This window comes from Lissotriton helveticus, chromosome 10 (genome assembly GCF_964261635.1).
Source record: "Lissotriton helveticus chromosome 10, aLisHel1.1, whole genome shotgun sequence".
Taxonomy (NCBI): Eukaryota; Metazoa; Chordata; class Amphibia; order Caudata; family Salamandridae; genus Lissotriton; species Lissotriton helveticus.
The window spans coordinates 35575581-35592834 of record NC_136071.1 but is presented as its reverse complement, the minus strand read 5'-3'; the positions used below and the strand labels follow the sequence as shown (position 1 = coordinate 35592834).

At 50.7% G+C, this 17254-nt stretch overlaps 1 protein-coding gene across 1 annotated transcript in view; it reads left to right on the top strand.

Annotated features, from left to right (window-relative positions):
- The window catches only part of PTPN18 (protein tyrosine phosphatase non-receptor type 18), a 329905-nt gene that overhangs the window by 158995 nt on the left and 153656 nt on the right, over nucleotides 1-17254 (top strand). Inside the window, exons 10-11 of the mRNA XM_078664676.1 lie at nucleotides 7280-7357; nucleotides 9241-9339. Coding sequence (XP_078520802.1) covers nucleotides 7280-7357; nucleotides 9241-9339 — 177 coding nt within the window. The remainder of the gene's footprint in view (nucleotides 1-7279; nucleotides 7358-9240; nucleotides 9340-17254) is intronic.

Genomic DNA, 17254 nt, shown 5'->3' with positions numbered 1-17254 from the left:
TGATATCAGCATTAAATGGAGCAAGAGTTTTCTCCTACATGAGAAGTCGCGATACATAACAACATTCGCCACTCATCTGGGTTTATTTCGATACAAGCGGCTGAGTTTTGGTATCTCCTTTGCGGCGGAAATATTTCAAGAAGTCATTCGTCAGACCATCAGACACATACCAAATTCGCTGAATTACAGTGATGACATCTTGGTGTATGGGTCGAACACACAGGAACATGACAAAGCGTTAGATCGAGTATGCCATGCTCTCCTGGAAGCTAACCTTACCCTCAATAAGGACAAGTGTGAGTTCCATCAATCCACTCTTAAATTCTTCGGACATGTGTTCTCGGGAGCCGGGATAAAGCCTGAACCTGAGAAAGTGACAGCACTCAATGCCACCAAGAGCCCTCAAGATGTGAGTGACATCCGATCTTTTCTGGGCATGGCGAGCTATTGTGCCAGATACATAAAAGATTACGCCACCATCAGTCACCCACTAAGAGCCCTCACCAAGCAAGGACAACCGTTCGTTTGGAACTCCCAGTGTGAGCGGGCCTTTCAAGGAATTAAACAGTCTGTGGAATCAGCTGACAATTTGGCATACTTTAACCCCAAGAGGAAGACAGAGATAACGGTGGATGCTAGCCCAGTGGGGCTGGGTGCAATCCTGACTCAGTATGACAATGACACTGACCAACGACACATCGTGGCTTACGCCAGCCGCAGCCTATCAGACACCGAGAAGGCCTATTCCCAACCAGAGAAAGAGAGTCTTGCGGTCGTATGGGCCTGCGAGCATTTTCATGTATTCATCTATGGCAAACATTTCACCATGGTGACTGACCACCAGGCGCTCGTCACCATCTTTGGAAACCCCAGAGCCAAGATGCCACCTCGAATTGAACGGTGGGGTTTGCGTCTACAGGAATACACCTACACAATAATACACAAACCGGGAAAGGCAGCGAATCCTGCGGATTATATGTCCCGACACCCTCAAGCATCCCAGGTCTCACCTCCTTCAATAGCTGAAGAATACATACACTTTGTAGTGGGCCTAGCCCGGCCACCGGCGGTTCCTTTGGAAGCGATACGGGAAGCCACTGCACAAGACAACATCCTTCAGAAAGTGGTGCGTCAACTGCGAACACATCGCTGGAGACATGACAGTGAGGAAGAAAAGAATGATCCTCAAGTCCGCCAAGAGATGCAAGCTTTCAGGTATATCAGTGAAGAGTTATCTGCCACCTCAGAGGGGCTCCTACTGAGAGATCATCGGATTGTCATCCCGAGGCAGTTACGTCAAGGTGTTATTAACCTAGCCCACGAGGGCCACCGTGGAGTGGTCGCGACGAAAAGAGCTCTCCGAGAGCGAGTATGGTTTCCCCTGCTTGATCAAATGGTGGAGCTTTCCTTAAAGGACTGTCCCCAGTGTCAATTGGTCAGTCACGGAGATCCCCCAGCTCCTCTTCAAATGACCAAGCTACCCAGTGGGGTATGGCAAGAACTTGCCATGGACTTTTATGGACCACTTCAATCAGGCAAATATGTCCTGGCAATTATGGATGAATACTTGAGATTTCCAATAGCACAGTTTGTATCCTCCACCAATGCCTCCAGCACGATTGCGGTGCTAGATGAAGTGTTCGCTGCCTGGGGCGTCCCCAAGGAACTCAAGACAGACAATGGTCCTCCTTTTAATGGACATGAATTTAGTGAGTTCGCGAAACACCTCAACTTCCGGCATCGCAAGGTCACGCCTCTGTGGCCACAAGCCAATGGCACTATTGAAAGATTCATGGCAACCTTAAAAAAGACATTTCAACAAGCTACCTTGGACAAAAGGGATTTGCAATCTCAATGAGGTCCTGCGAGCATATTGAACGACACCACATGCCACCACAGGAAAGTGTCCTGCCACTCTCATGTTGGGGCGACCCATTAGAACACGGATCCCGACATGGGAAGGAGCTTTGCGATCAGTGTCTCCGGCACGTGTCCATCAAGAGCTGGTGCTGGCTGAATGAAATCCTATGCAGACACTCGGAGGAGAGCAATGTCTCCATCTTTGCACACAGGAGATTGTGTGGTGGTTAAACAAGAACAGCTAAAGAAAACGGACTGTAAATTCAAAGATGAACCTTTGGTAATCACCCAGCAGAATGGTACAATGATTACTGCGGAGTCTGAGAATAGACGGATTACCCGAAATGTTTCACATTTTCAAAAGTGTACCCCTGCCATGAAAGAGGCTCTTGATAGAACAATAGATCAACGAGATGCAGAGGGATCGAATCAAATGGGTGCAGTACAGAGACCTGAAACTCAGATAGAAGCTGAGTCTGAAGATGCAGGTGTGAGTCTCCGACCTCGAAGGAATATTCAAAAGCCCAAGAGACTCATTGAAGAACTCTAATCAAGTCAGTGTTCGTTCATTTGTTAACAAAGGAGGAGATGTAATGATGTGAGCATTATAGTAGTTGTGTGTGGGTGGAGTTACGGGGCTGGAGGAAGAGGAGGAGCAAGGGCAGGAAAGGGTTAGTTAGAGTAGGGACAGGGACGAGTAAGGAGTGTGTTAATAAAGCTCCATAAACCTCAAGTAAGTGTCTGTCGTTATTACATGCACGACACTACAGCTGGCGACGAGGATAGGATGATGTGACCTGCCATCAATTCGAAGACGGCTGCTAAGGAAAAGCCATAATCTCACGACACTACAGCCCCCTTACAGGCTGAGGCATTACACAGAGGAGCGATCGCTCCGTTCACCCCAAGGCCTGTGGCACCAGAGAGAGGAAATACCCTTCAGCTCACATACAAACGGCCTCAGACTGAGGTAGAACTGCACCTTCGATCACAGCAAAGGCTCCTGCCTCTGACAGCAGAGATATCCCTCAGGTTACAATTGCAGTTATTCGTGTATTTGTAATTGATGCGCATCTCAAATGGTGCAAACAATGTCTTCATGTTTGATTCTGGGGGGGACACTCTTAATTTCCACTGCCAGCAGCACATATGAAACAACATCAAATAAGCTCTGATCATAACTGATTCACTCTGAGCTCAATCAACAAAAACCCACCAGGATTTGATCTTGTTGAGGCTTTTTTACTCAGAGGCCTATTTCACTCACATGCATTGAGACCAGAGTCAGGGCTCGTCGCAAGTGCTGAAACACGACATGTGGCCGTGAAAAGCCTCTTTGTTTAATTATATTGGTATATACAGAAAAACTAAAAATAGTTCAAGACTAAAATAGTCTTTGGGGAACTTTGAAGCTAGTGTTGCCATACTTTGCAACGTTTTGAAATAGAAGAGTACTTCATCAGGAAAAAAGAGCAGCAGCGCTTCAGAATCCTAACAGTATTCCTCAAATGCAACTCGTACCTGCTCTCAACTCCTGTGTGGCCAAGTTCTGTACAGTAAAAGACACACAGGTGATTGACGGAATGCAGAGCAAATCAAACATTCTCCCCCAATCAATAGATGTGGATTAAATTCATCCTTCTTTTGCTCACTATGCCACCCCAGTTTAGACCCAGCCATATGCAAATCAGTCTTAACCCTGTTCCTCGTGGGAACAGTCCAGACCGAACTGCCAAGCCAGGTCCTCCCTGGACCGGAAACAAGCATCATTGGACCGGTTCGGGGTAATACCCCTCATAAACCAGGCCAGCTTAAATCCAGTGGCACAGTGAGCCCGGGACCCACGTCTGGGCATACCTGGCGCACTTAGGGAGGGAAAGCAAAAGACACACAGATGGTGGACGGAATGCAGAGCAAATCAAACATTCACTCCCAGTCAATAGATCGGGATTAAATCTATCATTCTTGGATAGCAGATGTTTCTGTTAAATACCAGCAAGCATTGGAAAAACGAACAGTTTTTTTGGGCTATTTTTATAAATGGGTTGGCAAATAAAACCCATCAATGGCCGCAGATAATAGGGGTCTCCGTGTTCTGTGGTGTATGCATCAAATCCTCAAACACTGTACGTCGCATTGATCGCATACAGTACTTGCATCAATGGCCCTGACAATATTAGGCATCAGGGGCCCCAGGCAGTAATGTTCCTCAAAGTCCCCAGGCATTAATATGCAGCACTAGTTGTGGAAAGTAATGTGTACCAATGACAAATTACATCGAAACAACCAGTCTCCAGGCTGCAAGAAGCATCAATGGCCCCAGGCGGTATTAAGCATCAGTGGATTCATGCAGTATATGTGTTAGTGGGATTAGTAACAAATATCAGCGGCCGCACACATCACATGCCTCCAAGGGCGAGTAACTAACATTGGTGCCCCCAAAAAAGCGGTGATGGATTAAACCCAGATCTGTTGACTGGGTGCGAGTGTTTGATTGGTTCAGATGCTCCGTCCATCACCACCCCCTTTGTACCACTTTGTTCGCCATAAATTGGCAGGGTATGCTCAGATGTGAGTCCCTTGCTCACTTTGCCACTGGATTCAAGCAAGCCGGGCTGAAGACGGCTGAAATGCCAGAAACCGGTCCTCGGAAGCTTGTTTCTAGTCCAGGGAAGGCATGGCTTGGCAGTTCGGGCGGGACTGTTCCCATGAGGCACAGGGTCAGACTGATTTGTATATGGCCATGTCTGAACTGGGGTGGCAGAGTGGGCTAAAGAACGGTGATGGATTAAACCCAGATCTGTTGACTGGGTGTGGGTGTTTGATTGGTTCAGATGCTCCGTCCATCACCACCCCTTTTTGTACCGCTTTGTTCGCCATAAGTTGGCAGGGTATGCTCAGACGTGAGTCCCTTGCTCTGGTATGCTCAGACGTGAGTCCCTTGTTCACTTTGCCACTGGATTCAAGCAAGCCGGGCTGAAGACGGCTGAAATGGCAGAAACCGGTCCTCGGAAGCTTGTTTCCGGTCCAGGGAAGGCATGGCTTGGCAGAACGGGCTGGACTGTTCCCATGAGGCACAGGGTCAGACTGATTTGCATTTGGCCATGTCTGAACTGGGGTGGCAGAGTGGGCTAAAGAACGGTGATGGATTAAACCCAGATCTGTTGACTGGGTGTGGGTGTTTGATTGGTTCAGATACTCCGTCCATCACCACCCCTTGTTGTACCGCTTTGTTCACCATAAATTGGCAGGGTATGCTCAGACATGAGTCCCTTGCTCTGGCATGCTCAGATGTGAGTCCCGTGCTCACTTTGCCACTGGATTCAAGCAAGCCGGGCTCAAAACGGCTGAAATGCCAGAAACCGGTCCTCGGAAGATTGTTTCCGGTCCATGGAAGGCATGGCTTGGCAGTTCGGGCTGGACTGTTCCCATGAGGCACAGGGTCAGACTGATTTGCATATGGCCATGTCTGAACTGAGGTGGCAGAGTGGGCTACAGAACGGTGATGGATTAAACCCAGATCTGTTGACTGGGTGTGAGTGTTTGATTGGTTCAGATGCTCCGTCCATCACCTCCCCCTTTTGTACCGCTTTGTTCGCCATAAGTTGGCAGGGTATGCTCAGACGTGAGTCCCTTGCTCAATTTGCCACTGGATTCAAGCAAGCCGGGCTGAAGACGGCTGAAATGCCAGAAACCGGTCCTTGGAAGCTTGTTTCCGGTCCAGGGAAGGCATGGCTTGGCAGTTCGGGCTGGACTGTTCCCATGAGGCACAGGGTCAGACTGATTTGCATATGGCCATGTCTGAACTGGGGTGGCAGAGTGGGCTAAAGAACGGTGATGGATTAAACCCAGATCTGTTGACTGGGTGTGAGTATTTAATTGGTTCAGATGCTCCGTCCATCACCACCCCCTTTTGTATCACTTTGTTCGCCATAAGTTGGCAGGGTATGCTCAGACGTGAGTCCCTTGCTCACTTTGCCACTGGATTCAAGCAAGCTGGGCTGAAGACGGCTGAAATGCCAGAAACCGGTCCTCGGAAGCTTGTTTCCGGTCCAGGGAAGGCATGGCTTGGCAGTTCGGGCTGGACTGTTCCCAAGAGGCACTGGGTCAGACTGATTTGCATATGGCCATGTCTGAACTGGGGTGGCAGAGTGGGCTAAAGAACGGTGATGGATTAAACCCAGATCTATTGACTGGGCGTGAGTGTTTGATTGGTTCAGATGCTCCGTCCATCACCACCCCTTTTTGTACCGCCAAAAAAGTATATGCATCAGTGGCCCAAAAGCATAAATACACCACTGAGCCTTGAATGAGCACCAGTAGTCTCATACATTGTATGGATCAACGTGTCTAGTGATGAGCATCAGTGGCCCCACACACTGCAGGCATCAATGCTCCTAGTCATACGCATCAGTGGCCCCATGCAGTGCATGCACCAGTGTGCTTAGTTATGAGCATCAGCAGCCACCCACACACTGCATGCATCAATGCACCTAGTAATAAGCATCAGTGGCCTCATACAGGTAGGGTGACCAACCGGCCGTAAATTTCACGGACTGTCCGTAATTTGGGCCTCTTGTCCGTTGTCTGTAAGGGGTTCATCCACGAACACCTTTTGTCCATAATTTCAGACATTGGCGTGAGCTGCCCCCTGCAAGCAGCCTCTAACTGTCACTGCAGGGGGCACCTCACGCTCCTGCTGTGATCTGCGGCCTGCAGCAGCCCCTCCCCGACCTGGCACAGACTGCTATCAGGCCCATTATCATTCTGTATGTTGGCCTGATTATCACATACAGAAGGATAATGGGTCTCTCTGCCCAGTGACAGCATTTCGGATGGGGGTGTTTTTTCCAGTGGGGGTGAGGGGGGAATGTAAGATCTGAGCAGCCTTCAGCTGTGATCTTTTTCTTTTTTTTAAATATGCAAACGCAGGTGTGTTTCACTCGCATACACAACAGATGCAGTGAGTGCAAGGCTCTCGCAACCTAAAAGAAACTTATTTTGACATGTGCTTGTGTTGGTTGTCTATTTACTTATGCACTATTGCGCGACTTCCTCTGATGTGTATGCAAAACGTACCTTTTGTCCCGAATTTGTGTCCTGAATTCTGACCTTTTTCCTGAATTTTGACCCTTTGTCCTGAATGTTTGCACTCACTGTCCTGAATTTGCACCCATGCCAGTTGGTCACCCTACATACAGGGCATGCACCAATACACCAGGTCATAAGCATCAGTGGCCCCACACAGTGCATTTCCTAAGTGTAAATTAAGTCCTACTCAGTTTAGAAGCAGCAGCTCTGATTTGACAGCAAAGGTGTTGTGAGAGATTACTGTGTGATGCAAGGACTGGGGAAATGTACACCTTCATAAATCCTCGTTCTTCCGATGGCTCACGGGCGCCCCCTTTCTATCCCACAGAGAGTGCCCGATAATTTCAGCGTTTTTGAAGTGGTCGTGGGCCTTAGGCAGCAGAGACCGTCAGCCGTGCAGACAAAGGTAAGCGACTGCCTGGGAACGGGTGTGGTGGGGGCTGGAGGGAGAGGGTTGTTTGGGGGCACACTTGTTCGCATCTCGGAGTAGCAAGCTAGTTGCGCTTCAAAACCCCATCAGGGGTAGCAAGCGCTATATAAATACAAACCTCTTTCCCTCTTCTGTCCCGCCACCTACCCTCCTCTATCCAAATAACTAAATAACATATCCACTACTCAAATTACTTCATATTTATACTATACTAATTTTCAACACTAATCCTTTATGGGTTCCAGAGTAGCGTGCTACTTGCCAGAAAAGCGCTTCAACACCCATCAGGGGTAACAAGTGCTATATGAATGCAAACCTTTCTTCCCCTTTTATCCCTCCGCTATCCTTCTCACTCCAAATAACTGACTAATATCCACCACTGAAATTACTTCATATTTCACCATATTAATTCACCACTAATCCTTTATGGGCTTCCTGAATAGCGTGCGTCAACAAGCGCTATATAAATACAAACCTTTTTCCTCCTCTATCCTTCTGCTATCATTCCAAATCCAAATAACTGACTAACCTATCCACCACTTAAAATAAACTTGCATGTTTCACTATACAAATTCAACACTAATCCTCTATGGGTCCCAGAGTAGCGTGCTACTCACCGAAAAAGCGCTTTGATGCCTCGTCAGGTGTAGTAAGCCTATATAAATGCAATTACAATACAATATATGAAATGTTAGGCCCCCAGCAAAATTAGATTAGATTTTTAGGCTCTCTTCACTACAAACAAGCTGTATAATGTTTATAGTATTTGTTGCAGTCTAGCGCCCTCCTGTGGCCAGTTGCGGTTCTGCTATCCCACTCTCGTGACAGGTGAGCCTGCCATGATGACTCTTTATCATTTCCTAGAGCGCCCCCTGCAGGAAGAGGCTGCCTCTGTGGGAGCTTTGAGCGCCCCACACCCAGCGCACTTCCGTATAACCTCAGTGCGGGGGCAGTATTCTGTTAGTGTGGGGGGTGTCTAATTTATGCCAAGGAGCCCAGAAACATGGCAGATTTTCAGGGTGCACACTACGTAATAAGATCCGTTTTGAATAAGTGTTTGCAAATGTATTTTAGGTGGATACATGGGCGTCAATTCACCAAAATGCCAGAGGTAGCGGAAGTGACATCACACGCCATTTGACCTTTACTTTGTTTCACATAAACACACACATGTTTACACATACACACACATTTAAACAGGGCTGGCTTTAGAGCTGGTGGCTCCCGGTGCAAGAATAATTTTTGACACCCCTATGACTGCCTACTCAGATTCCCTCCCTACCACTGGTCAAAAGTGCCCCTCATTTCTCCAATTATAAGTTATTGCTAACCACAGCATCCCCCCCTGAGGTCAGGACCCCCACCACAGATCAGCGCCCAGTGCGGTCGCACCGGTCGCACTGCCCTAAATCCGGCCCTGCATTCAAACACTCTCTCTCTCTCACATAAACACCCGTAAGCATGCATACAACATACATTTAAAAGCCTTTTTTACTTACGTTATCTGCCAGATAGGGTCATATTCTAGCTAATTGCACTCAATTTTTTATTACACTTATAGTGGGGGAAAAAATTGACAGACAACCAGGAAAGTTGGGCCCCAACTGACGTCCATTAGGACGAGCTGCCCGGTGTCCCAGGCACTGATTTTAGCCACCTCTGAGGCCTGGGGTAGGAAAGGCATCTGCGACCCTTGGAGGCCGCAAACTGACGTCCATGCGTGGATATCGTGAAAGCCTGGCATGGATCTGGCCCTCCTGGACATTTGCTGGACCCCCACCCCCCTCTTGTTGCAATCTTCTCCTCTGCATTCACCTGTCTCCCCTGCCCCCCAGTGTAACTCTTCCCTCTCTGCTCAGGAGCAGTACGAGTTTGTCTACCATGCCGTGGCTGAGATGTTTAAGAAGGAGCTGAAGAGCAGGACGGTCCACTGCTACGAGAACGTGAGCCGCACTGAGGTAGGTGCACGTGGGAGCAAAGGGTGATGCTGAGGCCTGTCGTTGTTCAAGTACATGTATGTAGAAGCAAGGGGTGAGGGCTGGCACCGATCAAGTGCAAGTATGCAGAAGCAAGGGGTGAGGGCTGACACCGATCAAGTGCAAGTATGCAGAAGCAAGGGGTGAGGGCTGACACTGATCACGTGCATGTATGCAGAAGCAAGGGGTGAGGGCTGACACTGATCAAGTGCATGTATGCAGAAGCAAGGGGTGAGGGCTGACACTGATCAAGTGCATGTATGCAGAAGCAAGGGGTGAGGGCTGACACTGATCAAGTGCATGTATGCAGAAGCAAGGGGTGAGGGCTGACACTGATCACGTGCATGTGTGCAGAAGCAAGGGGTGAGGGCTGACACTGATCACGTGCATGTGTGCAGAAGCAAGGGGTGAGGGCTGACACTGATCACGTGCATGTATGCAGAAGCAAGGGGTGGGGGCTGACACTGATCAAGCGCACGTGTGCAGAAGCAAGAGGTGAGGGCTGATACTGATCAAGTGCATGTGTGCAGAAGCAAGGGGTGAGGGCTGACACTGATCAAGTGCATGTATGCAGAAGCAAGGAGTGAGGGCTGACACTGATCAAGTACATGTATGTAGAAGCAAGGGGTGAGGGCTGGCACCGATCAAGTGCAAGTATGCAGAAGCAAGGGGTGAGGGCTGACACTGATCACGTGCATGTGTGCAGAAGCAAGGGGTGAGGGCTGACACTGATCAAGCGCACGTGTGCAGAAGCAAGAGGTGAGGGCTGATACTGATCAAGTGCATGTATGCAGAAGCAAGGGGTGAGGGCTGACACCGATCAAGTGCATGTATGCAGAAGCAAGGGGTGAGGGCTGACACCGATCAAGTGCATGTATGCAGAAGCAAGGGGTGAGGGCTGACACTGATCAAGTGCATGTATGCAGAAGCAAGGGGTGAGGGCTGACACTGATCAAGTGCATGTGTGCAGAAGCAAGGGGTGAGGGCTGACACTGATCAAGTGCATGTGTGCAGAAGCAAGGGGTGGGGGCTGACACTTATCAAGTGCATGTGTGCAGAAGCAAGGGGTGAGGGCTGACACCGATCAAGTGCATGTATGCAGAAGCAAGGGGTGAGGGCTGACACTGATCAAGTGCATGTGTGCAGAAGCAAGGGGTGGGGGCTGACACTTATCAAGTGCATGTGTGCAGAAGCAAGGGGTGAGGGCTGACACCGATCAAGTGCATGTGTGCAGAAGCAAGGGGTGAGGGCTGACACCGATCAAGTGCATGTGTGCAGAAGCAAGGGGTGAGGGCTGCCACTGATCAAGTGCATGTGTGCAGAAGCAAGGGGTGGGGGCTGACACTTATCAAGTGCATGTATGCAGAAGCAAGGGGTGAGGGCTGACACCGATCAAGTGCATGTGTGCAGAAGCAAGGGGTGAGGGCTGACACCGATCAAGTGCATGTATGCAGAAGCAAGGGGTGAGGGCTGACACCGATCAAGTGCATGTGTGCAGAAGCAAGGGGTGAGGGCTGACACTGATCAAGTGCAAGTATGCAGAAGCAAGGGGTGAGGGCTGACACCGATCAAGTGCATGTATGCAGAAGCAAGGGGTGAGGGCTGACACCGATCAAGTGCATGTATGCAGAAGCAAGGGGTGAGGGCTGACACCGATCAAGTGCATGTATGCAGAAGCAAGGGGTGGGGGCTGACACTTATCATATCAAGTGCATGTGTGCAGAAGCAAGGGGTGAGGGCTGACACTTATCAAGTGCATGTGTGCAGAAGCAAGGGGTGAGGGCTGACACCGATCAAGTGCATGTATGCAGAAGCAAGGGGTGAGGGCTGACACCGATCAAGTGCATGTGTGCAGAAGCAAGGGGTGAGTGCTGACACTGATCAAGCGCACGTGTGCAGAAGCAAGGGGTGAGGGCTGACACCGATCAAGTGCATGTATGCAGAAGCAAGGGGTGAGGGCTGACACCGATCAAGTGCATGTATGCAGAAGCAAGGGGTGAGGGCTGACACCGATCAAGTGCATGTATGCAGAAGCAAGGGGTGAGGGCTGACACCGATCAAGTGCATGTATGCAGAAGCAAGGGGTGAGGGCTGACACCGATCAAGTGCATGTATGCAGAAGCAAGGGGTGAGGGCTGACACTGATCAAGTGCAAGTATGCAGAAGCAAGGTCTGAGGCCTGACACTTATCAAGTGCATGTATGCAGAAGCAAGGGGTGAGGGCTGACACCGATCAAGTGCATGTATGCAGAAGCAAGGGGTGAGGGCTGACACTGATCAAGTGCATGTATGCAGAAGCAAGGGGTGAGGGCTGACACCGATCAAGTGCATGTATGCAGAAGCAAGGGGTGAGGGCTGACACCGATCAAGTGCAAGTATGCAGAAGCAAGGTCTGAGGCCTGACACTTATCAAGTGCATGTATGCAGAAGCAAGGGGTGAGGGCTGACACCGATCAAGTGCATGTGTGCAGAAGCAAGGGGTGAGGGCTGACACCGATCAAGTGCATGTATGCAGAAGCAAGGTCTGAGGCCTGACACCGATCAAGTGCATGTATGCAGAAGCAAGGGGTGGGGGCTGACACCGATCAAGTGCATGTATGCAGAAGCAAGGTCTGAGGCCTGACACTTATCAAGTGCATGTGTGCAGAAGCAAGGTCTGAGGCCTGACACTGATCAAGTGCATGTATGCAGAAGCAAGGGCTGACAGTGATCAAGTGCATGTATGCAGAAGCAAGGGGTGAGGCCTGACACTGATCAAGTGCATGTACGCAGAAGCAAGGGGTGAGGGCTGACACTGATCAAGTGCATGTTTGCAGAAGCAAGGGGTGAGGGCTGACACTGATCCAGTGCATGTATGCAGAAGCCAGGGGTGAGGGCTGACACTGATCAAGTGCATGTATGCAGAAGCAAGGGGTGAGGGCTGACACTGATCAAGTGCATGTATGCAGAAGCAAGGGGTGAGGGCTGACACTGATCAAGTGCATGTATGCAGAAGCAAGGGGTGAGGGCTGACACTGATCAAGTGCATGTATGCAGAAGCAAGGGGTGAGGGCTGACCCTGATCAAGTGCATGTATGCAGAAGCAAGGGGTGAGGGCTGACACTGATCAAGTGCATGTGTGCAGAAGCAAGGGGTGAGGGCTGACACTGATCAAGTGCATGTATGCAGAAGCAAGGGGTGAGGGCTGACACTGATCAAGTGCATGTATGCAGAAGCAAGGGGTGAGGGCTGACACTGATCAAGTGCATGTATGCAGAAGCAAGGGGTGAGGGCTGACCCTGATCAAGTGCATGTGTGCAGAAGCAAGGGGTGAGGGCTGACACTGATCAAGTGCATGTATGCAGAAGCAAGGGGTGAGGGCTGACACTGATCAAGTGCATGTATGCAGAAGCAAGGTCTGAGGCCTGACACTTATCAAGTGCATGTGTGCAGAAGCAAGGGGTGAGGGCTGACACTGATCAAGTGCATGTATGCAGAAGCAAGGAGTGAGGGCTGACACTGATCAAGTGCATGTATGCAGAAGCAAGGGGTGAGGGCTGACACTGATCAAGTGCATGTATGCAGAAGCCAGGGGTGAGGGCTGACACTGATCAAGTGCATGTATGCAGAAGCAAGGAGTGAGGGCTGACACTGATCAAGTGCATGTATGCAGAAGCAAGGGGTGAGGCCTGACCCTGATCAAGTGCATGTATGCAGAAGCAAGGGGTGAGGGCTGACACCGATCAAGTGCATGTATGCAGAAGCAAGGGGTGAGGGCTGACACTGATCAAGTGCAAGTATGCAGAAGCAAGGTCTGAGGCCTGACACTTATCAAGTGCATGTGTGCAGAAGCAAGGGGTGGGGGCTGACACTGATCAAGTGCATGTATGCAGAAGCAAGAGGTGAGGGCTGACACTGATCAAGTGCATGTGTGCAGAAGCAAGGGGTGAGGGCTGACACTTATCAAGTGCAAGTATGCAGAAGCAAGGGGTGAGGGCTGACACCGATCAAGTGCATGTGTGCAGAAGCAAGGGGTGAGGGCTGACACTGATCAAGTGCATGTGTGCAGAAGCAAGGGGTGAGGGCTGACACCGATCAAGTGCATGTATGCAGAAGCAAGGGGTGAGGGCTGACACTGATCACGTGCATGTGTGCAGAAGCAAGGGGTGAGTGCTGACACTGATCAAGCGCACGTGTGCAGAAGCAAGAGGTGAGGGCTGACACTGATCAAGTGCATGTGTGCAGAAGCAAGGGGTGAGGGCTGACACTGATCACGTGCATGTGTGCAGAAGCAAGGGGTGAGTGCTGACACTGATCAAGCGCACGTGTGCAGAAGCAAGAGGTGAGGGCTGACACTGATCAAGTGCATGTATGCAGAAGCAAGGGGTGAGGGCTGACACTGATCAAGTGCATGTGTGCAGAAGCAAGGGGTGAGGGCTGACACTTATCAAGTGCATGTATGTAGAAGCAAGGGGTGGGGGCTGACACTGATCAAGTGCATGTATGCAGAAGCAAGGGGTGAGGGCTGACACTGATCAAGTGCATGTGTGCAGAAGCAAGGGGTGAGGGCTGACACTGATCAAGTGCATGTATGCAGAAGCAAGGGGTGAGGGCTGACACTGATCAAGTGCATGTATGCAGAAGCAAGGGGTGAGGGCTGACACTGATCAAGTGCATGTATGCAGAAGCAAGAGGTGAGGGCTGACACTGATCAAGTGCATGTGTGCAGAAGCAAGGGGTGAGGGCTGACACTTATCAAGTGCATGTATGCAGAAGCAAGGGGTGAGGGCTGACACTTATCAAGTGCATGTATGCAGAAGCAAGGGGTGAGGGCTGACACTGATCAAGTGCATGTGTGCAGAAGCAAGGGGTGAGGGCTGCCACTGATCAAGTGCATGTATGCAGAAGCAAGGGGTGAGGGCTGACACTTATCAAGTGCATGTGTGCAGAAGCAAGGGGTGAGGCCTGACACTGATCAAGTGCATGTATGCAGAAGCAAGGGGTGAGGGCGGACACTGATCAAGTGCATGTATGCAGAAGCAAGGGGTGAGGGCTGCCACTGATCAAGTGCATGTATGCAGAAGCAAGGGGTGAGGGCTGACACTGATCAAGTGCATGTATGCAGAAGCAAGGGGTGAGGGCTGACACTGATCAAGTGCATGTATGCAGAAGCAAGGGGTGAGGGCTGACACTGATCAAGTGCATGTATGCAGAAGCAAGGGGTGAGGGCTGACCCTGATCAAGTGCATGTATGCAGAAGCAAGGGGTGAGGGCTGACACTGATCAAGTGCATGTGTGCAGAAGCAAGGGGTGAGGGCTGACACTGATCAAGTGCATGTATGCAGAAGCAAGGGGTGAGGGCTGACACTGATCAAGTGCATGTATGCAGAAGCAAGGGGTGAGGGCTGACACTGATCAAGTGCATGTATGCAGAAGCAAGGGGTGAGGGCTGACCCTGATCAAGTGCATGTGTGCAGAAGCAAGGGGTGAGGGCTGACACTGATCAAGTGCATGTATGCAGAAGCAAGGGGTGAGGGCTGACACTGATCAAGTGCATGTATGCAGAAGCAAGGTCTGAGGCCTGACACTTATCAAGTGCATGTGTGCAGAAGCAAGGGGTGAGGGCTGACACTGATCAAGTGCATGTATGCAGAAGCAAGGAGTGAGGGCTGACACTGATCAAGTGCATGTATGCAGAAGCAAGGGGTGAGGGCTGACACTGATCAAGTGCATGTATGCAGAAGCCAGGGGTGAGGGCTGACACTGATCAAGTGCATGTATGCAGAAGCAAGGAGTGAGGGCTGACACTGATCAAGTGCATGTATGCAGAAGCAAGGGGTGAGGCCTGACCCTGATCAAGTGCATGTATGCAGAAGCAAGGGGTGAGGGCTGACACCGATCAAGTGCATGTATGCAGAAGCAAGGGGTGAGGGCTGACACTGATCAAGTGCAAGTATGCAGAAGCAAGGTCTGAGGCCTGACACTTATCAAGTGCATGTGTGCAGAAGCAAGGGGTGGGGGCTGACACTGATCAAGTGCATGTATGCAGAAGCAAGAGGTGAGGGCTGACACTGATCAAGTGCATGTGTGCAGAAGCAAGGGGTGAGGGCTGACACTTATCAAGTGCAAGTATGCAGAAGCAAGGGGTGAGGGCTGACACCGATCAAGTGCATGTGTGCAGAAGCAAGGGGTGAGGGCTGACACTGATCAAGTGCATGTGTGCAGAAGCAAGGGGTGAGGGCTGACACCGATCAAGTGCATGTATGCAGAAGCAAGGGGTGAGGGCTGACACTGATCACGTGCATGTGTGCAGAAGCAAGGGGTGAGTGCTGACACTGATCAAGCGCACGTGTGCAGAAGCAAGAGGTGAGGGCTGACACTGATCAAGTGCATGTGTGCAGAAGCAAGGGGTGAGGGCTGACACTGATCACGTGCATGTGTGCAGAAGCAAGGGGTGAGTGCTGACACTGATCAAGCGCACGTGTGCAGAAGCAAGAGGTGAGGGCTGACACTGATCAAGTGCATGTATGCAGAAGCAAGGGGTGAGGGCTGACACTGATCAAGTGCATGTGTGCAGAAGCAAGGGGTGAGGGCTGACACTTATCAAGTGCATGTATGTAGAAGCAAGGGGTGGGGGCTGACACTGATCAAGTGCATGTATGCAGAAGCAAGGGGTGAGGGCTGCCACTGATCAAGTGCATGTATGCAGAAGCAAGGGGTGAGGGCTGACACTGATCAAGTGCATGTATGCAGAAGCAAGGGGTGAGGGCTGACACTGATCAAGTGCATGTATGCAGAAGCAAGGGGTGAGGGCTGACACTGATCAAGTGCATGTATGCAGAAGCAAGGGGTGAGGGCTGACCCTGATCAAGTGCATGTATGCAGAAGCAAGGGGTGAGGGCTGACACTGATCAAGTGCATGTGTGCAGAAGCAAGGGGTGAGGGCTGACACTGATCAAGTGCATGTATGCAGAAGCAAGGGGTGAGGGCTGACACTGATCAAGTGCATGTATGCAGAAGCAAGGGGTGAGGGCTGACACTGATCAAGTGCATGTATGCAGAAGCAAGGGGTGAGGGCTGACCCTGATCAAGTGCATGTGTGCAGAAGCAAGGGGTGAGGGCTGACACTGATCAAGTGCATGTATGCAGAAGCAAGGGGTGAGGGCTGACACTGATCAAGTGCATGTATGCAGAAGCAAGGTCTGAGGCCTGACACTTATCAAGTGCATGTGTGCAGAAGCAAGGGGTGAGGGCTGACACTGATCAAGTGCATGTATGCAGAAGCAAGGAGTGAGGGCTGACACTGATCAAGTGCATGTATGCAGAAGCAAGGGGTGAGGGCTGACACTGATCAAGTGCATGTATGCAGAAGCCAGGGGTGAGGGCTGACACTGATCAAGTGCATGTATGCAGAAGCAAGGAGTGAGGGCTGACACTGATCAAGTGCATGTATGCAGAAGCAAGGGGTGAGGCCTGACCCTGATCAAGTGCATGTATGCAGAAGCAAGGGGTGAGGGCTGACACCGATCAAGTGCATGTATGCAGAAGCAAGGGGTGAGGGCTGACACTGATCAAGTGCAAGTATGCAGAAGCAAGGTCTGAGGCCTGACACTTATCAAGTGCATGTGTGCAGAAGCAAGGGGTGGGGGCTGACACTGATCAAGTGCATGTATGCAGAAGCAAGAGGTGAGGGCTGACACTGATCAAGTGCATGTGTGCAGAAGCAAGGGGTGAGGGCTGACACTTATCAAGTGCAAGTATGCAGAAGCAAGGGGTGAGGGCTGACACCGATCAAGTGCATGTGTGCAGAAGCAAGGGGTGAGGGCTGACACTGATCAAGTGCATGTGTGCAGAAGCAAGGGGTGAGGGCTGACACCGATCAAGTGCATGTATGCAGAAGCAAGGGGTGAGGGCTGAC